A 24,576-nucleotide genomic window follows, 5' to 3' on the forward strand; every position below is an offset into this window, starting at 1 on the left:
CCTGCGATGATGTCGCGGTCTTGTGATTGGTCGCGAGACCGGTCATGTGACCGCTCACGTGACCGCGACGTCACCGAAGGTCCTGCACACACCATCTATAGGAACGGACGCCGCTGAGGAGATCGGCTGTCTGCAGGTGAGTATAACAATTTTTTTTATTTTTTTTATTTTTTTTAAACATTCTATCTTTTACTATTGATGCTGCATAGGCAGCATCTAAGGTAAAAAGTTGGTCACACTTGTTAAACACTATGTTTGACAAGTGTGACCAACCTGTCAGTCAGTTTTCCAAGCGATGCTACAGATCACTTGGAAAACTTTAGCATTCTGCAAGCTAATTTCACTTGCAAAATGCTAGAAAAAACGGGAAAAAAACGCCAAAAAAAAAATGCGGATTTCTTGCAGAAAATTTCCGGTTTTCTTCAGGAAATTTCTGCAAGAAATCCTGACGTGTGCACATACCCTTACTCTGCTACTTGTCTCTACAAAGCATAATAATCAGAGCCAAAGAGTGAACCTCAGTAGAAAACTACCAAGAGTTGTATGGCAGCATTCATACCTAATGCCGTCTCTATGCATACATTAATCAATAGGTTGTGTCCCATTTTAACCCTTATAAATAGTAGTTTAGCTATGATTTATTTATTAGTAATTCTAAGGCTGTGTTCACATGTTGCTTTTTTGCCTTTTTTTCTGCTACGAAAACCTGATCTGTTGGCATTAAAAGCTGCAAACAAAGCACAGGTTTTGCTGGCTTTTTGGCTGCTTTTCTTGCTGCTTTTTTGCTGCATTTATAGGTATACCAAAGTTCAGCTTTTCTTCCACCTTGCATGCATGAACAATACAGGCCACCAATGCAGGACATATGTCAAACCATAAAACATTTTTTGAAAAAAAGATAATTTGATTAAATTATTTAGGGGAAAAGGTTTTTTTCTGAAGAAATAGTTGCTACTCTGAACAAAAAATTTGTATGTATGTATGAAGTTCAGCTTTAAGCCAAGGTTGTATGAGTTCATGAAAAAGCACATAATTGCAAATGTTAAAACAGATCGGAAGCTTGAAATGGTAGGTCATCATTTACTTAACTCATTGGTAGGGCATTTAGTCAGTAGAACTTTGTTTACTTTCACAAATTGGTAGGGCATTGAGTTGGTAGGGCATTGTTCACTTTCACTCATTGATAGGGAACTCAGTTGGTAGGACACTACATTTAAGGCCCCGTCTCACATAGCGATTTACCAACGATCACGACCAGCGATACGACCTGGCCGTGATCGTTGGTAAGTCGTTGTGTGGTCGCTGGGGAGCTGTCACACAGACAGCTCTCTCCAGCGACCAACGATCAGGGGAACAACTTCGGCATCGTTGAAACTGTCTTCAACGATGCCGAAGTCCCCCTGCAGCACCCGGGTAACCAGGGTAAACATCGGGTTACTAAGCGCAGGGCCGCGCTTAGTAACCCGATGTTTACCCTGGTTACCAAAAAAAACAAACAGTACATACTCGCCTTTCGGTGTCCGTCAGGTCCCTTGCCGTCTGCTTCCTGCTCTGACTGAGCCGCCGTACAGTGAGAGCAGAGCGCAGCGGTGACGTCACTGCTGTGCTGCGCTCTCACTGTACGGCGGCACTCAGAGCAGGAAGCAGACGGCAAGGGACCTGATGGACATCAGATGGTGAGTATGTACTGTTTTTTTTTTTTTTACATTTACGCTGGTAACCAGGGTAAACATCGGGTTACTAAGCGCGGCCCTGCGCTTAGTAACCCGATGTTTACCCTGGTTACCAGTGAAGACATCGCTGGATCGGTGTCACACATACCGATTCAGCGATGTCAGCGGGGCCTCAACGACCAAAAAAAGGTCCAGGCCATTCCGACACGACCAGCGATCTCGCAGCAGGGGCCGGGTCGCTGGTACGTGTCACACATAGCGAGATCGCTACTGAGGTCGCTGCTGCGTCACAAAACTAGTGACTCAGCAGCGATCTCGCTAGCGATCTCGCTATGTGAGACGGGGCCTTTACACATTGATAGGGATTCACTGGATAGGGCTTTGTTTACTCTCTCTGGTAGGGCATTGAGCTGGTCAGGCTTAGTTTACTTTCACACATATCACTAATTTAACTAGATGGGCATTTCCTGAAGGAAATACATGGTGCTTGAACAGCGCTGCCAGCTGCCAATGAACCTCAGGAGCAAGTCTGGCATGCAGGGCCCTGCCCCTGGGTATCCAATTTGGCCCCTTGGTAGCCACTTTGATGTGCGGGGGCCCTTGTTAGCAACTTTGGCCCCTTGGTAGCCATTTTGGCATGCAGGAATCCTTGGTAGCCACTTTGGCCACATCCTCTTATATACAGACATTACTCCTATATACAGACACCACTCCTATATACAGACACAACTCCTACATACAGACATCCCTCTATATACAGACACCACTCCTATATACAGACATCCCTCTATATACAGACACCACTCCTATATACAGACATCCCTCTATATACAGACACCACTCCTATATACAGACATCCCTCTATATACAGACATATCTCCTATATTCAGACATCCCCCTATATAGAGACACCACTCCTATATACAGACATCCCTCTGTATACAGACACAACTCCTATATACAGACATCCCTCTATATACAGACACCACTCCTATATACAGACATCCCTCTATATACAGACACCACTCCTATATACAGACATCCCTCTATATACAGACAACACTCTTATATACAGACATCCCTCTATATACAGACACCACTCCTATATACAGACATCCCCCTATATACAGACACCACTCCTATATACAGACATCCCTCTGTATACAGACACCACTCCTATATACAGACATCCCTCTGTATACAGACACCACTCCTATATACAGACATCCCTCTATATACAGACATATCTCCTATATTCAGACATCCCCCTATATAGAGACACCACTCCTATATACAGACATCCCTCTGTATACAGACACGACTCCTATATACAGACATCCCTCTATATACAGACACCACTCCTATATACAGACATCCCTCTATATACAGACACCACTCCTATATACAGACATCCCTGTATATACAGACATCTCTCCTATATACAGACATCCCTCTATATACAGACACCACTCCTATATAGAGACATCCCTCTATATACAGACATCTCTCCTATATACAGACATCCTTCTATATACAGACAACACTCCTATATACAGACATCCCCCTATATACAGACACCACTCCTATATACAGACATCCCTCTATACACAGACACCACTCCTATATACAGACATCCCTCTATATACAGACACCACTCCTATATACAGACATCCCTCTATATACAGACATCACTCCTATATACAGACATCCCTCTATATACAGACACCACTCCTATATACAGACATCCCTCTATATACAGACACCACTCCTATATACAGATATCCCCCTATATACAGACACCACTCCTATATACAGACATCCCCCTATATACAGACACCACTCCTATATACAGACATCCCTCTGTATACAGACACCACTCCTACATACAGACATCCCTCTATATACAGACACCACTCCAATATACAGACATCCCTCTATATACAGACACCACTCCTATATACAGACATCCCTCTATATACAGACATCACTCCTATATACAGACACCACTCCTATATACAGACATCCCTCTATATACAGACACCACTCCTATATACAGATATCCCCCTATATACAGACACCACTCCTATATACAGACATCCCTCTATATACAGACACCACTCCTATATACAGATATCCCCCTATATACAGACACCACTCCTATATACAGACATCCCTCTATATACAGACATCACTCCTATATACAGACACCCCTCTATATACAGACACCACTCCTATATACAGACATCCCTCTGTATACAGACACCACTCCTATATACAGACATCCCTCTATATACAGACATCACTCCTATATACAGACACCACTCCTATATACAGACATCCCTCTATATACAGACACCACTCCTATATACAGATATCCCCCTATATACAGACACCACTCCTATATACAGACATCCCTCTATATACAGACATCACTCCTATATACAGACACCCCTCTATATACAGACACCACTCCTATATACAGATATCCCCCTATATACAGACACCACTCCTATATACAGACATCCCCCTATATACAGACACCACTCCTATATACAGACATCCCTCTATATACAGACACCACTCCTATATACAGACATCCCTCTGTATACAGACACCACTCCTATATACAGACATCCCTCTATATACAGACACCAGTCCTATATACAGACATCCCTCTATATACAGACAACACTCTTATATACAGACATCCCTCTATATACAGACACCACTCCTATATACAGACATCCCTCTATATACAGACACCACTCCTATATACAGACATCCCTCTATATACAGACAACACTCTTATATACAGACATCCCTCTATATACAGACACCACTCCTATATACAGACATCCCCCTATATACAGACACCACTCCTATATACAGACATCCCTCTGTATACAGACACCACTCCTATATACAGACATCCCTCTGTATACAGACACCACTCCTATATACAGACATCCCTCTATATACAGACATATCTCCTATATTCAGACATCCCCCTATATAGAGACACCACTCCTATATACAGACATCCCTCTGTATACAGACACGACTCCTATATACAGACATCCCTCTATATACAGACACCACTCCTATATACAGACATCCCTCTATATACAGACACCACTCCTATATACAGACATCCCTGTATATACAGACATCTCTCCTATATACAGACATCCCTCTATATACAGACACCACTCCTATATAGAGACATCCCTCTATATACAGACATCTCTCCTATATACAGACATCCCTCTATATACAGACAACACTCCTATATACAGACATCCCCCTATATACAGACACCACTCCTATATACAGACATCCCTCTATACACAGACACCACTCCTATATACAGACATCCCTCTATATACAGACACCACTCCTATATACAGACATCCCTCTATATACAGACATCACTCCTATATACAGACATCCCTCTATATACAGACACCACTCCTATATACAGACATCCCTCTATATACAGACACCACTCCTATATACAGATATCCCCCTATATACAGACACCACTCCTATATACAGACATCCCCCTATATACAGACACCACTCCTATATACAGACATCCCTCTGTATACAGACACCACTCCTACATACAGACATCCCTCTATATACAGACACCACTCCAATATACAGACATCCCTCTATATACAGACACCACTCCTATATACAGACATCCCTCTATATACAGACATCACTCCTATATACAGACACCACTCCTATATACAGACATCCCTCTATATACAGACACCACTCCTATATACAGATATCCCCCTATATACAGACACCACTCCTATATACAGACATCCCTCTATATACAGACACCACTCCTATATACAGATATCCCCCTATATACAGACACCACTCCTATATACAGACATCCCTCTATATACAGACATCACTCCTATATACAGACACCCCTCTATATACAGACACCACTCCTATATACAGACATCCCTCTGTATACAGACACCACTCCTATATACAGACATCCCTCTATATACAGACATCACTCCTATATACAGACACCACTCCTATATACAGACATCCCTCTATATACAGACACCACTCCTATATACAGATATCCCCCTATATACAGACACCACTCCTATATACAGACATCCCTCTATATACAGACATCACTCCTATATACAGACACCCCTCTATATACAGACACCACTCCTATATACAGATATCCCCCTATATACAGACACCACTCCTATATACAGACATCCCCCTATATACAGACACCACTCCTATATACAGACATCCCTCTATATACAGACACCACTCCTATATACAGACATCCCTCTGTATACAGACACCACTCCTATATACAGACATCCCTCTATATACAGACACCAGTCCTATATACAGACATCCCTCTATATACAGACACCACTCCTATATACAGACATCCCTGTATATACAGACATCTCTCCTATATAGAGACATCCCTCTATATACAGACACCACTCCTATATACAGATATCCCCCTATATACAGACACCACTCCTATATACAGACATCCCCCTATATACAGACACCACTCCTATATACAGACATCCCCCTATATACAGACACCACTCCTGTATACAGACATCCATCTGTATACAGACACCACTCCTATATACAGACATCCCTCTATATACAGACACCACTCCTATGTACAGACATCCCTCTATATACAGACACCACTCCTATATACAGACATCCCCCTATATACAGACACCACTCTTATATACAGACATCCCTCTATATACAGACACCACTCCTATATACAGACATCCCTCTGTATACAGACACCACTACTATATACAGACATCCCTCTATATACAGACACCACTCCTATATACCGACATCCCTCTATGTACAGACACCACTCCTATAAACAGACATCCCTCTATATACAGACATCTCTCCTATATACAGACATCCCTCTATATACAGACACCACTCCTATATACAGACATCCCTCTATATACAGACACCACTCCTATATACAGACATCCCTGTATATACAGACATCTCTCCTATATAGAGACATCCCTCTATATACAGACACCACTCCTATATACAGACATCCCCCTATATACAGACACCACTCCTATATACAGACATCCCCCTATATACAGACACCACTCCTATATACAGACATCCCCCTATATACAGACACCACTCCTATATACAGACATCCCTCTGTATACAGACACCACTCCTACATACAGACATCCCTCTATATACAGACACCACTCCTATATACAGACATCCCCCTATATACAGACACCACTCCTATATACAGACATCCCTCTGTATACAGACACCACTCCTATAAACAGACATCCCCCTATATACAGACATCACTCCTATATACAGACATCCCTCTATATACAGACACCACTCCTATATACAGACATCCCTCTATATACAGACACCACTCCTATATACAGACAATCCCCTATATACAGACACCACTCCTATATACAGACATTCCCCTATATACAGACTCCTATATACAGGTCAGAGTTGTGGGTCACTTACTTTTCACACACGGGGCCGGGGGGCACTTACTTTTCACACACGGGGCCGGGGGGCACTTACTTTTCACACACGGGGCCGGGGGGCACTTACTTTTCACACACGGGGCGGAACTTACTTTTCACACACGGGGCCGGGGGGGCACTTACTTTTCACACACGGGGCCGGGGGCGCACTTACTTTTGCACACGGGGCCGAGGGCGCACTTACTTTTGCACACGGGGCCGGGGGCGCACTTACTTTTGCACACGGGGCCGGGGGCGCACTTACTTTTGCACACGGGGCCGGGGGCGCACTTACTTTTGCACACGGGGCCGGGGGCGCACTTACTTTTGCACACGGGGCCGGGGGCGCACTTACTTTTGCACACGGGGCCGGGGGCGCACTTACTTTTGCACACGGGGCCGGGGGCGCACTTACTTTTGCACACGGGGCCGGGGGCGCACTTACTTTTGCACACGGGGCCGGGGGCGCACTTACTTTTGCACACGGGGCCGGGGGCGCACTTACTTTTGCACACGGGGCCGGGGGCGCACTTACTTTTGCACACGGGGCCGGGGGGCACTTACTTTTCACACACGGGGCCGGGGGGCACTTACTTTTCACACACGGGGCGGAACTTACTTTTCACACACGGGGCCGGGGGGGCACTTACTTTTCACACACGGGGCCGGGGGCGCACTTACTTTTGCACACGGGGCCGGGGGCGCACTTACTTTTGCACACGAGGCTGGGGGCGCACTTACTTTTGCACACGGGGCCGGGGGCGCACTTACTTTTGCACACGGGGCCGGGGGCGCACTTACTTTTGCACACGGGGCCGGGGGCGCACTTACTTTTGCACACGGGGCCGGGGGCGCACTTACTTTTGCACACGGGCCGGGGGCGCACTTACTTTTGCACACGGGGCCGGGGGCGCACTTACTTTTGCACACGGGGCCGGGGGCGCACTTACTTTTGCGCACGGGGCCGGGGGCGCACTTACTTTTGCACACGGGGCCGGGGGCGCACTTACTTTTGCACACGGGGCCGGGGGCGCACTTACTTTTGCACACGGGGCCGGGGGGGGCACTTACTTTTCACACACGGGGCCGGGGGGGCACTTACTTTTCACACACGGGGCCGGGGGGGCACTTACTTTTGACACACGGGGCCGGGGGGGCACTTACTTTTGATACACGGGGCCAGGGGGCACTTACTTTTCACACACGGGGCCGGGGGGCACTTACTTTTCACACACGGGGCCGGGGGGCACTTACTTTTCACACACGGGGCCGGGGGGCACTTACTTTTCACACACGGGCGGAACTTACTTTTCACACACGGAGCCGGGGGGGCACTTACTTTTCACACACGGGGCCGGGGGGCACTTACTTTTCACACACGGGCGGAACTTACTTTTCACACACGGAGCCGGGGGGGCACTTACTTTTCACACACGGGGCCGGGGGGGCACTTACTTTTCACACACGGGGCCGGGGGCGCACTTACTTTTGCACACGGGGCCGGGGGCGCACTTACTTTTGCACACGGGGCCGGGGGCGCACTTACTTTTGCACACGGGGCCGGGGGCGCACTTACTTTTGCACACGGGGCCGGGGGCGCACTTACTTTTGCACACGGGGCCGGGGGCGCACTTACTTTTGCACACGGGGCCGGGGGCGCACTTACTTTTGCACACGGGGCCGGGGGCGCACTTACTTTTGCACACGGGGCCGGGGGCGCACTTACTTTTGCACACGGGGCCGGGGGCGCACTTACTTTTGCACACGGGGCCGGGGGGCACTTACTTTTCACACACGGGGCCGGGGGGCACTTACTTTTCACACACGGGGCGGAACTTACTTTTCACACACGGGGCCGGGGGGGCACTAACTTTTCACACACGGGGCCGGGGGGCACTTACTTTTCACACACGGGGCCGGGGGCGCACTTACTTTTGCACACGGGCCGGGGGCGCACTTACTTTTGCACACGGGGCCGGGGGCGCACTTACTTTTGCACACGGGGCCGGGGGCGCACTTACTTTTGCGCACGGGGCCGGGGGCGCACTTACTTTTGCACACGGGGGCGCACTTACTTTTGCACACGGGGCCGGGGGCGCACTTACTTTTGCACACGGGGCCAGGGGGGCACTTACTTTTCACACACGGGGCCGGGGGGGCACTTACTTTTCAAACACGGGGCCGGGGGGGCACTTACTTTTGACACACGGGGCCGGGGGGGCACTTACTTTTGATACACGGGGCCGGGGGGGGCACTTACTTTTCACACACGGGGCCGGGGGGGCACTTACTTTTCACACACGGGGCCGGGGGGGCACTTACTTTTCACACACGGGACGAGAGGGTGTCATAGTCACTTTATTCTGATGTTTGACTTTGATAAATGATCATGTCCTAAAATGGACACCGTACATTTGCATAGCTGCCATCTTTGGAAGGTCAAGTTCGGGGTAATGGAAAGTTCGCCATTATTTCCTATGGGAAATTTTTTTTTTTAAATGCGATTTAAATAAAATCTACATATCGGATCGACTATAAAAGTCATAGCACACCTGTCCCCACCGAGGCCTTCGAAACGCCGCCTGAACGGGGTCTCTGCGCCGAGCGGTTCGGGCCGCATTAATTGCGGAAAACGCGGAGAAGAATAATAAAATATAAGAAATCGGATTACAATATGTTGCTTGAACCTAGGAGGGTTCAAGCACCATAATTAAACTTTACTAATACTAACATCCCTGCTCATTTGAGGCTACCAAGAAATTATGGTTGAAACTTGGGAAAATCAGAAAATTAAATGCATTTCACATCCTGCTGCACTGAGTTGTTTTCACCAAAAACACTGCAAAAACTGAGCATTTTTTTTGCTGCTTTTTTTGCATTTACTCATTACTTTCTGTGGGTGAAAAAACGTTGAAAGAAGTGAAACGTCTAACAATATTTCTGAAATGATCAACAAAAATCTTATACCCTTAGCCTGCATCATTATTAGCTCTCTGAGTCATAAGGGTTTTTGCAAAACTCATGAAAATATAGCTAAGAGCAGGGACTGGAAATGAAAAAACAGTATGTTTCCATCTCCAGTGGCCTTTGCCAGTCTCAGGCTACTTCCTGCAATGATCAGGAGATGTTGTGGCAGATGTTGTGGCAGATGTTGGCATGTGACCACAAAGGCCAGTGACTGGTTGCAGTGATTGCATGAATAATGTACAGCACCTAATTGCTGCTAAAGTAGGCAGAAATCGTTGGAGGATTGAAGAGATGAGAATAGGTATTTTTTGCTTACTGAAGATTGTCCTGATAGAAGTTACCTTCAGATCCTGAGAAATGTCATAGTAAGCCACGATTGTACTCCTTGGTAGTACTGTTTAAAGAGCGACTAATACTTTATCATTCTCTCATTCACTTTTAAATGCAAGCAGATCTGTGGGTGTATAGGTCCTGAGCCCCCCACTGATTGCTCAGAACTTACCCCCGAGCCTCGAGAGGTATGTACTGCCGTCAACAGTAGTGTACCACTCATGCCTGAGCATGCACGCAGAGCTGAGTACGGTTTCTAGAGAAAGTATATTTTATTTTTATTGAATCTATACCCCACTCTGTGTCCGTGCTTAGGCATGAGCTGTCACCTGGCCTGCTCACCTTGTGGGACTTTATGATCCGTGTGATATTATGCTATCATGCCCTGTCTCCCACTGATCCTCTTGCAATTAAAAGGGCACTGAAATATAAAACCTGATATAATTTTAATTACTCTTTAGGTTATGTGCCCACGTTGCAGAAATGCTGCGGAAATGTCCGCAGCATTTTCGCAACTCCCTGCTGCGGGTAAAACACATGCGGAATTCGCATGCGTTTCCCGCAAAACACAAGCATTTTTAGCTTGCAGACTGCTTGTGCTTTACAAGCGATTTGAAGCATTGCTTGGAAAAGTGATTGACAGGTTGGTTACACTTGTCAAGCATAGTGCTTGACAAGTGTGACCAACCTTTTACTATTGATGCTGCCTATGCAGCATCAATAGTAAAAGATAGAATGTTAAAAATAATAATTAAAAAAAAAATTTGGTTATTCTCACCTTCCGATGGCCCCCGATCTCCTCATCGGCGCTTCCGGTACGTTCCGTTCCCAGGGATGCTTTGTACGAAGGACCTTTGTGACATCACGGTCACGTTACCGTGACGTCATCCCAGGTGATTTGCGCAATACATCCCTGGGAACGGAAGCCGCTGCGTGCACCGCTGAGAGGCGGGAGGACTCCGGGGGCGATCAGATGGTAAATATATCCCTATTTTTTATTTTAATTCTTTTTTTTTTTGCAGAAATATGGTTCCCAAGGGCCTGGAGGAGAGTCTCCTCTCCTCCAGACCTGGGTACCATCCGCACATGAAGCGCTCACTTTACGCATGGTGGGCATAGCCACATGCGTAAAGTGAGCGTCTCAATGCAATCCTATGGCTGTGGAATTGCCGCGATTCCGCAGAAATAATGAACATGCTGCGCATTTTACCGCTATGCAATTCCGCAGCGGTAAAATCCGCATCATGGGCACAGCAACTGCGCAATCCCATAGGATTACATGGGAATGCGTGTTTTTATGCTTTTCCGCTGCGGCAAAAAACGCCGCAGAAACCCAACGTGGGCACAGCCTTAAATAGGTCATCATTAAATAGCGTTCCTTGTCTTGAAATACCTTTTTGTTCTGTATTTCCTGTGTTTCTGATTTTTCACAGTTCAGCATCTGTCTGGTCTGTATAGTTGTATACTCCTTGCAAGAATTTCCTATTCTAAACTCAATGAATTCTCAGTTTGTAAACAGCTATGATTGTTATGTTCTTTCCCATAAGAAATGACAAAAGTAGAAGAACTCCACACGTACTCTTCCCATGTCATTGAGTAGAAACCTAATTTATACTTCCTGTGGTATTTTGATAAAAGACAGACTGCTATCAAGTGAAGGAATGTAGGAATTGGCTGTCCTCAGAGCATTTATTTCTGTGCTCCTGGAGCTTATGTGAGAGAGGAAACGGTTTTGCTGCTTAACAGTGAAAGATGTTCCCTGGCCCGCTGACCCATATTTACAATGTATGTCTAGCTTGCCAGTAATGTTCTCTTCAAAGAGTGTTTAGCAGTCTTTGTTCAGACTGGATTTCTTTCTGTTTGGTTACAGGACACCATTTACTGGGATCACTGACTTCTCTTCAACAAAGAACAAAATCATTCAGCTTTGTCTGGACCTGACAACCACCGTTCAACAGGTCATTATGATGTAGAAACAGTTTGGAATCATCTCATGACATCTATGTAATCACACTTACACCCTCAGTATCAAAGTTAAGCTATGGATATCGTGAAGCATGACATCAGTAGCACTTAATGTGCAGCACCTATAGGGGTATGTGCAGAAGATCAGTAAACGATGCGGGTTGGACGCTGAGTACCTTTGCAGCGTCCAACCTGCAGTGTCCGTCTGTTAAAGCATAGTGTATGGGAGTTCAAGAAATCTCATCTCCACTATGCGTCCAGAGACGCCCACGGCTCACCTGTAGAGACGGACATGCGCTGCGTCTCACCAGACCACAGCATGTCAATTTCTCTTTCAGAGACTCGAGTCTCCGCAAGAGAAATTTTATCCATAGAACGCATTGGTCTCAGTGAATCTGCACGGTTCAGTGAACACATGCGGATTAATCTGCGTTCAATAGACTGCAGCGCTTTGGACGCAGGCAAACATGCGCTGCTTCCAAAGCGCTGCCAGTTCCGCATCGTCTGCACATACCCATGATTAAGGAATCATGTAGGAAACCCATATGGAGTCAGTTTGTGTGGATTTTGGTACATTAATCCAGATTTGTTTACTGGGTACTGGATCAATGAAACAAATACAGACAAATTTTTCATTTCAGAAATAATTACCACCCGTTTACTCTCTGTATTTTGTGTGTTCAGTATATAGTACAACTGATGGCAAAATAACTCTAAGATGGAGATCGATCACCTCTTTTGTTGGTGCAGCTTTCTCACAATCTGACCAGCACATCAGCTTTCTCCATTAGAAAAGCAGCTTTCCCATGTGATGATGTTTTATATTAGAGGCAGCTGACGGACAGATCTGATCATGTGACCATCCAGCTGGAGCTGGAGATTTCTAAAGTTCAAGTTCCCAGAAACATGACAGAGACGTCATACAGTTACAGTGGCATGTAAAAGTTTGGGCACCCCTGGTCAAAATTACTGTTATTGTGAAGAGTTAAGCAAGTTGAAGATAAAATGATCTTTAAAAGACCTAAAGTTAAAGATGACACATTTCATTTGTATTTTAGGCCCAAAAAAATATATACATTATCATCTTTTACATTTTAAAAGTTACAAAAAAAGAAAATGGGCTGTTGCATAAGTTTGGGCACCCTGAGAGATGTGTGCTCAGATAACTTGAACCAAGGTTTCAAACCTTAAGTAGCCTGTTAGGGCCATGGCTTGGTCACTTTCATCGTTCGGAAAGGCCAGGTAATTCAAATTTCCCAGCTTTATAAAATCCAGCCTCCTTTAGCCTTTTGCCAAAAAAGAGCATGGGTTCTTCTAAGCAGCTGTTTAGCACTCTGAAAAGGTGAATTCCCACAAAGCTGGAGAAGGCTATAAGAAGATAGCAAAGTGTTTTCAAGTTGCCCTTTCCTCAGTTCGAAATGTAATTAAGAAATGGCAGTTAACAGGAACAGTGGAGGCTAAGGTAAGCCTTGACAACCAAGCTAAATTTCAGTGAGAGCTGCTCATAGGATTGCTAGAAAGGCAAATCGGAACCTCCTCTTGACTGTAAAAGACCTTCAGAAAGATTTAGCAGACTCCGAGTTGTGGTACACCTGCACAAATATGGCCTTCATGGAAGAGTCATCAGAAGAAAACTTCTCCCACATCCTCACCGTAAACTTCAGCCTCAGAAGTATGCTAAAGAACATATAAACAACCCTGATGCATTTTGGAAACAAGTCCTGTGGACCAGTGAGATTAGATTGAACTATTTGGCCACAATGATCAAAGGTATGTGTGGAGAAAAAAGGGCTCAGAATTTCAGGAAAAGAACATCTCGCCAATCATTAAGCATGGGGGTCAGTCAATCATGCTTTGGGGTTGTTATGCAGCCAAGGGCACGGGGAACATTTCACAGGTAGAGGGAAAGCTGTATTTTAATATTTCAAATAAATATTGTATTTTATGAGACTTCATAGCGCACCGTATTTTATGTTGGTATTCATGTTTACAGACTTGCCAGAGGAAAAGACAAACTTACACGAAAATATATGGCAGAATGAAAATAGAAGAACGCGAGAAACTGTCTACAAACTAAAACGTGTCTATACAAATGCACAGAGCATGGGAAACAAACATAGGAAAGATCTTGGAGCTGCTGACACAGGAAGAGAGATATGATGTAAAAGGCATCACTGAAACTTGATGGGATAATACACATGATTGTAATACAAACCTAGAGGCTACAACTTATTTATTAGAAACAGGATTAAGTAGAGGGGAGGAGGTATTGCATTGTATATTAGGAAAACCTATATCTCCACAGAGATCCATTCTTCAGAGACTGGTAGCTCTGTAGAAACTGGGTTAGAATACATGGAGAGAAGACCAGAAAGGACACCATTATAGGTGTTTACTATAGGTCACCTGAACAGACTGAAGGTATGGATGAAATCTTTAGAAAAGATGTCTCTGTTCTCAAAAACGGCCTGCCTATTGATCATGGGAGCTTTCAACTATCCAGATGTTTGTTGGGAATCTCTCTCAGGAAAAAGTAATGGGTCCTGAAAATTCTTGTCTTCTCTTTCTGACAACTATATGTTTAAAAAGGTAGAAGAGAGAGCAAAAGGATCTGCAATCTTGGACCTAATTCTTACCAATAGGGAGGAAATGGTTGAGGAAGTAAAAGTGGCTGGGAATTTAGGAGGCGGCGATCATGTGATCAACACATTTTGGATTACAAGAAGAGAAAGACCAGCAAGGACTCAGACTTTAAAGGGAACCTGTCACCCCCAAAATCGAAGCATTCTGTAATGCTGTAGATAAGCTCCTGATGTATCCTGAAAGATGAGAAAAAGAGGTTATATTATACTCAGACAAGAAGAGGACGTCATCCTATGAAGATAGGAGGCCTGGACTGCGACGCCCATCGGACCGGACCGCCCGCCCCAGGTGAGTATAATCTAACCTCTTTTTCTCATCTTTCAGGATACATCGGGGGCTTATCTACAGCATTACAGAATGCTGTAGATAAGCCCCTGATGCTGGTGGGCTTAGCTCATCTTCGATTTTAGGGGTGACCGATTCCCTTTAAGGTTGGTTCAAAAAGGCAAGTTTTAATGGACTCAGAAAGAGGGCAGGAAAAGTCCAATGGTTAGATGTTCTAAAGGACAGAAATGTCCAAGAAGGATGGGAGATTTTGCTAAATGAAATTCTCATTTCACAATCGGTAACAATCTCAAAAAAAAGGAAGAATTGGAAGCATTTAACCCCTTCATGACCCAGCCTATTTTGACCTTAATGACCTGGCCGTTTTTTGCAATTCTGACCAGTGTCCCTTTATGAGGTAATAACTCAGGAACGCGTCAACGGATCCTTGCGGTTCTGAGATTGTTTTTTCGTGACATATTGGGCTTCATGTTAGTGGTAAATTTAGGTCGATAATTTTTGCGTTTATTTGTGAAAAAAATGGAAATTTGGCTAAAATGTTGAAAATTTCGCAATTTTCAAATTTTGAATTTTTATTCTGGTAAACGAGAGAGTTATGTGACACAAAATAGTTAATAAATAACATTACCCACATGTCTACTTTACATCAGCATAATTTTGGAAACAAATTTTTTTTTTGCTAGGAAGTTATAAGGGTTAAAATTTGACCAGCGATTTCTCATTTTTACAACGAAATTTACAAAACCATTTTTTGTAGGGACCACCTCACATTTGAAGTCAGTTTGAGGGGTCTATATGGCTGAAAATACCCAAAAGTGACACCATTCTAAAAACTGCACCCCTCAAGGTACTCAAAACCACATTCAAGAAGTTTATTAACCCTTCAGGTGCTTCACAGCAGCAGAAGCAACATGGAAGGAAAAAATTAACATTTAACTTTTTAGTCACAAAAATGATCTTTTTGCAACAATTTTTTTTATTTTCCCAAGGGTAAAAAGAGAAACTGGTCCCCAAAAGTTATTTTACAATTTGTCCTGAGTACGCCGACACCACATATGTGGGGGGGAACCACTGTTTGGGCGCACAACAGGGCTCGGAAGGGAAGGAGCGCCATTTGACTATTTCAATGAAAAATTGTTTCCAATCTTTAGCGGACACCATGTCGCGTTTGGAGAGCCCCTGTGTGCCTAAACATTGGAGCTCCCCCACATGTGACCCCATTTTGGAAACTAGACCTCCCATGGAACTAATCTAGATGTGCGGTGACCACTTTAAACCTTTAAGTGCTTCACAGAAGTTTACAATGTTTACAATGCAGAGCCGTGAAAATAAAAAATGATGTTTTAGCAAGCAATTTTTTATTTTCACAAGGGTAACAGGAGAAATTGGACCCCAATAGTTGTTGCCCAGTTTGTCCTGAGTACACGGATACCCCATATGTGGGGGTAGACCACTGCTTGGGCACACGTCGGGGCTCGGAAGGGAAGTAGTGACGTTTTGAAATGCAGACTGATGGAGTGGTCTGCGGGCGTCACGTTGCGTTTGCAGAGCCCCTGATGTGCCTAAACAGTAGAAACCCCCCACAAGTGACCCCATTTTGGAAACTAGACCCCCCAAGGAACTTATCTAGACATGTGGTGAGCACTTTGAACCCCCAAGTGCTTCACAGAAGTTTATAACGCAGAGCCGTGAAAATAAAAAATATTTTTTCTTTCCTCAAAAATTATGTTTTAGCAAGCAATTTTTTATTTTCGCAAGGGTAACAGGAGAAATTGGACCCCAATAGTTGTTGTCCAGTGTGTCCTGAGTATGCTGGTACCCCATATGTGGGGGTAAACCACTGTTTGGGCGCACGTCGGGGCTCGGAAGGGAGGGAGCACCATTTGACTTGTTGAACGCAAGATTGGCTGGAATCAATGGTGGCGCCATGTTGCGTTTGGAGACCCCTGATGTGCCCAAACAGTGGAAACCCCTCAATTCTAACTCCAACACTAACCCCAACACACCCCTAACCCTAATCCCAACTCTAGATATAACCCTAATCACAACCCTAACCCCAACACACCCCTAACCCTAACCACAAGCCTAATCTTAACCCTATTTCCAACCCTAGCCCTAATTCCAACCCTAACTCTAATTCCAACCCTAACCCTAAGGCTATGTGCCCACATTGCGGATTCGTGTGAGATTTTTCCGTACCATTTTTGAAAAATCCGCAGGTAAAAGGCACTGCGTTTTACCTGCGGATTTACAGCGGATTTCCAGTGTTTTTTGTGCGGATTTCACCTGCTATTCACATTCCTATTGAGGAACAGGTGTAAAACGGAATCTGCACAAAGAATTGACATGCTGTGGAAAATACAACACAGCGTTTCCGCGTGGTATTTTCCGCACCATGGGCACAGCGGATTTGGTTTTCCATAGGTTTACATGGTACTGAAACCTGATGGAAAACTGCTATGACCAATCTACTGCGGATCCGCAGCCAAATCCGTACTGTGTGCACATAGCCTAATTCTAACCCTAACTCTAGTTCTAACCCTAATTCTAACCCTAGCCCTAACCCTAACCCTAGTGGGGGAATAAAAAAAAAATTATTTTCTTTATTTTATTATTGTCCCTACCTATAGGGGTGATAAGGGGGGGGGGGGGGTTCATTTACTATTTTTTTTTATTTTGATCACTGTGGTAAGTATGAGGGGGGGGTAGATCGGAGCACGGGGGGGGGATCGGAGCACGGGGGGAGCGGACAGGAGGACGGGGGAGCGGACAGGAGGACGGAGGGGAGCGGACCACAGTACGGGGCAGAACGGAGGACTGGGGAGGTGGCGGGGGGCAGATCAGGATTTCCAGCCATGGCCGATGATATTGAAGCATCGGCCATGGCTGGATTGTAATATTGGTGGAATATTACAAATCGCTCTGATTGGCTGTTTCACTTTCAACAGCCAATCAGAGCGATCGTAGCCATGGGGGGGTGAAGCCACTCCCCCTGGGCTGAAGTACCACTCCCCCTGTCCCTGCAGATCGGGTGAAATTGGAATTAACCCTTTCACCCGATCTGCAGGGACGCGATCCCTCCATGACGCCACATAGGTGTCACAGGTCGGATTGGCACCGACTTTCATGACGCCTAGGTGGCGTCACAGGTCGGGAAGGGGTTAAAGAGACCAGGATGGATGAACACAGAACTTAATCACTTCTTAAAAAGGAAAAAATAAATGCTATTACATGGAAAAAGGAGGGCATATCTAAAGAAGAATATAATGCTGTTTGCAGGGTATGCAGGGCAAGCATTAGAAGAGATAAAACCAGTAATGAAGTGAGGCTTGCAAGGGAGGCCAAAAGCAGTAAAAAAGGATTTGGGGGATATGTCAAAAGAAAAGTCAAAGATGCTATTGGATTTTTGCAAGATGTAAAGGGTAAAGTGTTCCAACATGATGTTGAGAAGGCCAAACTTTTAAATTCCTATTTTGCATCTTTGTTCTCTAAGAAAGCAATTGTAACATCAATTGATCTTCACTGTGCCATTAAAGGAATAAAAGAATGCACGCTATCTATAAACAGATTGATGGTGAGGGAAAACTTGGCTAATTTAAAATGAATTTAAATCCCCTGGTCGAGATGAATTACATCCTAGGGTTCTGAAAAAAGGAATCACTAGCCAGAATCTTTCAAAAATCCTCTAGAACAGGAGACATCCCAGAAGATTGGAGAAGGTCAAATGTTGTCCCTATCTTCAAAAATGGTATGAAAATGGAGGCAGGAAATTGCAGGCCTGTGAGCCTCACTTCTACTCCAGGAAAGATCTTTGAACAAATTATTAAACCACATGTTTGTAAGTACTTGGATAAGAATACAGTAATTAACCAGATCCAGCATGGCTTTGTAGCAAATAAGTCATGCCAGACTAATCTAATTTCCCTCTGTGATGGAGTCGCTGACTGAGTGGATCAGGGAAATTCGGTAGATGTAGTATATCTCGACTTCGGCAAAGCATTTGATAAAGTATCTCATACTAGCCTTATTGAAAAAATGACTGTAAGTATGGGATTGACAAGGCTATGTTTAGGTGAATTCGTAACTGGCTCAGTGATCGTACTCAAAGAGTTGTAATAAATGATTACACATCTAATTGGAAGAGTATTTCAAATGAGGTACCACAACGCTCTGTCTTTTCTCCAGTGTTGTTCAACATTTTCATAACTGATCTACATAAGGGAAATGAAGGTAAACTAATCAAATTTGCAGATGATGCAAAGCTAGGAAGGATGCAGAAGAATCTAGATAAGCTTGAACAATGGGCATCAACTAATAGAATGGTATTTAACGTGGAGAAATACAAGATTCTACATCTTAGCACGAAAAATGAAAATTACTTCTACAGAATGGGAGGAATAAAACTAAGCAACAGCGTGTGTGAAAAAGATATAATATATACTAATGTATACTAATAGATGACATGCTGCACATGAGTCAACAGTATGATGCAGCAGCAAAAATGACAAACTCATTTCTAGGATGTATTAAGAGAAGCATATAGTCTAGATCACATGAAATAATTATCCCCCTCTACTCCTCATTGGTTAGACCTTGTCTGAAATACAGTGTACAGTTCTGGGCAAGACATTTTTAAAAAAGACATTGAAAAACTGGAGCAAGAACAGAGAAAAGCTACCAGGATGGTGAGCGGACAAGTATGTCCTACTAGGAATGGTTAAAGGATCTGGGAATCTTTAGCTTGCAAAAAAGAATGCTAAGAAGAGACTTAATAGCTGTCTACATGTACAGTTATATGAAAACGTTTGGGCACCCCTATTAATCTTAAGCTTAATATTTTATAAAAATTGTTTTTTTTGCAACAGCTATTTCAGTTTCATATATCTAATAACTGTTGGACACAGTAATGTTTCTGCCTTGAAATGAGGTTTATTGTACTAACAGAAAATGTGCAATCTGCATTCAAACAAAATTTGACAGGTGCATAAGTATGGGCACCCTTATCATTTTCTTGTTTTAAATACTCCTACCTACTTTTTACTGACTTACTAAAGCACTTTTTTTGGTTTTGTAACCTCATTGAGCTTTGAACTTCATAGCCAGGTGTATGCAATCATGAGAAAAGCTATTTAAAGTGGCCACTTGCAAGTTGTTCTCCTGTTTGAATCTCCTCTGAAGAGTGGCATCATGGGCTCCTCAAAACAACTGTCAAATGATCTGAAAACAAAGATTATTCAACATAGTTGTTCAGGGGAAGGATACAAAAAGCTGTCTCAGAGATTTAACCTGTCAATTTCCACTGTGAGGAACATAGTAAGGAAATGGAAGAATACAGGTACAGTTCTTGTTAAGGCCAGAAGTGGCAGGCCAAGAAAAACATCAGAAAGGCAGAGAAGAAGAGTGGTGAGATCAGTCAAGGACAATCCTCAGACCACCTCCAGAGAGCTTCAGCATCAACTTGCTGCAGATGGTGTCACTGTGCATCGGTCAACTATACAACGCACTTTGCACAAGGAGAAGCTGTATGGGAGAGTGATGCAAAAGAAGCCGTTTCTGCAAGCACGCCACAAACAGAGTTGGCTGAGGTATGCAAAAGCACATTTGGAAAAGCCAATTTCTTTTTGGAAGAAGGTCCTGTGGACTGATGAAACCAAGATTGAGTTGTTTGGTCATACAAAAAGGCGTTATGCATGGCGGCCAAAAAACACAGCATTCCAAGAAAAACACTTGCTACCCACAGTAAAATTTGGTGGAGGTTCCATCATGCTTTGGGTCTGTGTGGCCAATGCTGGCACCGGGAATCTTGTTAAAGTTGAGGGACGCATGGATTCCTCTCAGTATCAGCAGATTCTTGACAATAATGTTCATGAATCAGTGACAAAGTTGAAGTTACGCAGGGGATGGTGTTATGACCCCAATGGCAGGGGGTCTCATAGACAATAGCGAAGTCTGCAAACATAAAACCCAGCTCATAGGGCAGTGGTAACTGGGCTGACCATATACCTGAACCTAGCACACAAATAACAGCAGCCGGGGAACGTACCTACGTTGATTCTAGACGTCTCGCGCCAGCCGGAGAACTAACTAACCCTAGCAGGGAAAAGAAAGACCTTTCTTGCCTCCAGAGGAAATACCCCAAAAAGTTGGATACAAGCCCCCAACAAATAATAACGGTGAGGTAAGAAGAAAAGACAAACGCAAGAAATGAACTAGGTTTTAGCAAAGAGAGGCCCGCTAACTAATAGCAGAATACAGGAAGATGACTTATATGGTCAGCGAAAACCCTCACAAAAACTCCACGCGGAATATTCAAGAACCCCCGAACCGTCTAACGGCACGGGGGGAGAACATCCACACCCTAGAGCTTCCAGCAATATAAGGAATCACATTTAGTACTAGCTGGACAAAAATAAGAGCACAGAAAATAACCAAAAACAAGAAAGCAGGACTTAGCTTAATTTTGCATAGAACCAGGACCAGCAGATAGGAGCAAACAGAAGGATCTGATTACAACGATGCCAGGCACCAGACTGAAAATCCAGGAAGTTCAAATAGCGACACCCCTGGACTAACGAGGCCAGGTGGATACCAAGCAAGGGAAGGAATATCAAAGTGTCATATCACTAGTGACCACAAGAGGGAGCCAAAAGGTCAATTCACAACAGTACCCCCCCCTTAAGGAGGGGTCACCGAACCCTCACCAGGACCACCAGGGCGATCAGGATGAGCAGCGTGAAAGGCACGAACCAAATCGGCCGCATGCACATCAGAGGCGACCACCCAGGAATTATCCTCCTGACCATAGCCCTTCCACTTGACCAGATACTGAAGCCTCCGCCTGGAGAGACGAGAATCCAGGATCTTTTCCACCACGTACTCCAACTCGCCCCCAACCAACACCGGAGCAGGAGGCTCAACAGAAGGAACCACAGGCACAACGTACCGCCGCAACAAGGACCTATGGAACACGTTGTGAATGGCAAACGACACAGGAAGTTCCAAGCGAAAGGACACTGGATTAAGAATTTCCAAAATCTTATAAGGACCGATGAAGCGAGGCTTAAATTTAGGAGAGGAGACCTTCATAGGAACAAAGCGAGAAGACAGCCACACCAAATCCCCAACGCGAAGTCGGGGACCCACACCGCGGCGGCGGTTGGCAAAACGCTGAGCCTTCTCCTGTGACAACTTCAAGTTGTCCACCACATGATCCCAAATCCGCTGCAACCTATCCACCACAGAATCCACCCCAGGACAGTCAGACGGCTCCACATGTCCCGAGGAAAAACGAGGATGGAAACCAGAGTTGCAGAAAAATGGCGAAACCAAGGTAGCGGAACTAGCCCGATTATTAAGGGCAAACTCAGCCAACGGCAAGAAGGTCACCCAATCATCCTGATCTGCAGAAATAAAACATCTCAAATAAGCCTCTAGAGTCTGATTTGTTCGCTCAGTTTGGCCATTAGTCTGAGGATGAAAGGCAGATGAAAACGACAAATCAATGCACATCCTAGCACAAAAGGATCGCCAGAACCTGGAAACAAACTGGGATCCTCTGTCAGACACGATATTCTCAGGAATGCCGTGCAAACGAACCACATTCTGAAAGAATAACGGAACCAGATCAGAAGAGGAAGGCAGCTTAGGCAAGGGCACCAAATGGACCATCTTGGAAAAGCGATCACATACCACCCAGATGACAGACATGCCCCGAGACACTGGAAGATCCGAAATGAAATCCATGGAAATGTGTGTCCAAGGCCTCTTCGGGACAGGCAAGGGCAAAAGCAACCCGCTGGCACGAGAACAGCAAGGCTTAGCCCGAGCACAAGTCCCACAGGACTGCACAAATGACCGCACATCCCGTGACAAGGAAGGCCACCAAAAGGACCTAGCCACCAAATCTCTGGTGCCAAAAATACCCGGATGCCCTGACAACACCGAGGAGTGAACCTCGGAAATGACTCTACTGGTCCATTTATCAGGAACAAACAGTCTGTCAGGTGGACAAGAGTCAGGTCTATCAGCCTGAAATCTCTGCAACACACGTCGCAAATCCGGAGAAATGGCCGACAAGATTACTCCCTCTTTAAGAATACCAACTGGCTCTGAGGCTCCAGGAGAGTCAGGCACAAAGCTCCTAGAAAGAGCATCAGCCTTAACATTCTTTGAACCAGGCAGGTACGAGACCACGAAGTCAAAACGGGAGAAAAATAATGACCAACGGGCCTGTCTAGGATTCAGGCGTTTAGCAGACTCGAGATACATCAGATTTTTGTGATCAGTCAAAACCACCACACGATGCTTAGCACCCTCGAGCCAATGACGCCACTCCTCAAATGCCCACTTCATGGCCAACAACTCCCGATTGCCAACATCATAATTCCGCTCAGCAGGCGAAAATTTCCTAGAAAAAAAAGCACATGGTCTCATTACTGAGCAACCAGGGCTTCTCTGCGACAAAACGGCCCCTGCACCGATCTCAGAAGCATCCACTTCAACCTGAAAGGGAAGCGAGACATCAGGCTGACACAAAACAGGCGCCGAAGTAAACCGGCGCTTCAGCTCCTGAAAAGCCTCCACGGCTGCAGGAGCCCAGTTAGCAACATCAGAACCGTTCTTGGTCATATCCGTCAAAGGTTTAACAACGCTAGAAAAATTAGCGATAAAACTACGGTAGAAGTTAGCAAAACCCAAGAACTTCTGAAGACTCTTAACCGACGTGGGCTGAGTCCAATCATGAATAGCTCGGACCTTGACTGGGTCCATCTCCACAGCAGAAGGGGAGAAGATAAAACCCAAAAAGGGAACCTTCTGCACACCAAAGAGACACTTTGAGCCCTTAATAAACAAAGCATTCTCACGCAAAACCTGAAACACCATCCTGACCTGCCTTACATGGGAGTCCCAATCATCAGAAAAAACCAGAATATCATCCAGATAAACAATCATAAATTTATCCAGATACTTCCGGAAGATGTCATGCATAAAGGACTGAAACACTGAAGGAGCATTAGAGAGCCCAAAAGGCATCACCAAGTACTCAAAATGACCTTCGGGCGTATTAAATGCAGTTTTCCATTCATCTCCCTGCTTAATGCGCACAAGGTTGTACGCACCACGAAGGTCTATATTGGTGA

The 24,576-nt window shown here is 44.9% G+C and overlaps 1 protein-coding gene across 1 annotated transcript in view; it reads left to right on the forward strand.

The window, feature by feature from the left end:
* CNKSR3 (CNKSR family member 3) overlaps positions 1 to 24,576 on the forward strand; it is a 176,070-nt gene that overhangs the window by 91,049 nt on the left and 60,445 nt on the right. The window contains exon 4 of the mRNA XM_077289082.1: positions 12,414 to 12,501. Within this exon, the coding sequence (XP_077145197.1) occupies positions 12,414 to 12,501 (88 nt within the window). The remainder of the gene's footprint in view (positions 1 to 12,413; positions 12,502 to 24,576) is intronic.

Source organism: Ranitomeya variabilis, chromosome 2, assembly GCF_051348905.1.
Source record: "Ranitomeya variabilis isolate aRanVar5 chromosome 2, aRanVar5.hap1, whole genome shotgun sequence".
In the NCBI taxonomy this organism is placed as follows: domain Eukaryota; kingdom Metazoa; phylum Chordata; class Amphibia; order Anura; family Dendrobatidae; genus Ranitomeya; species Ranitomeya variabilis.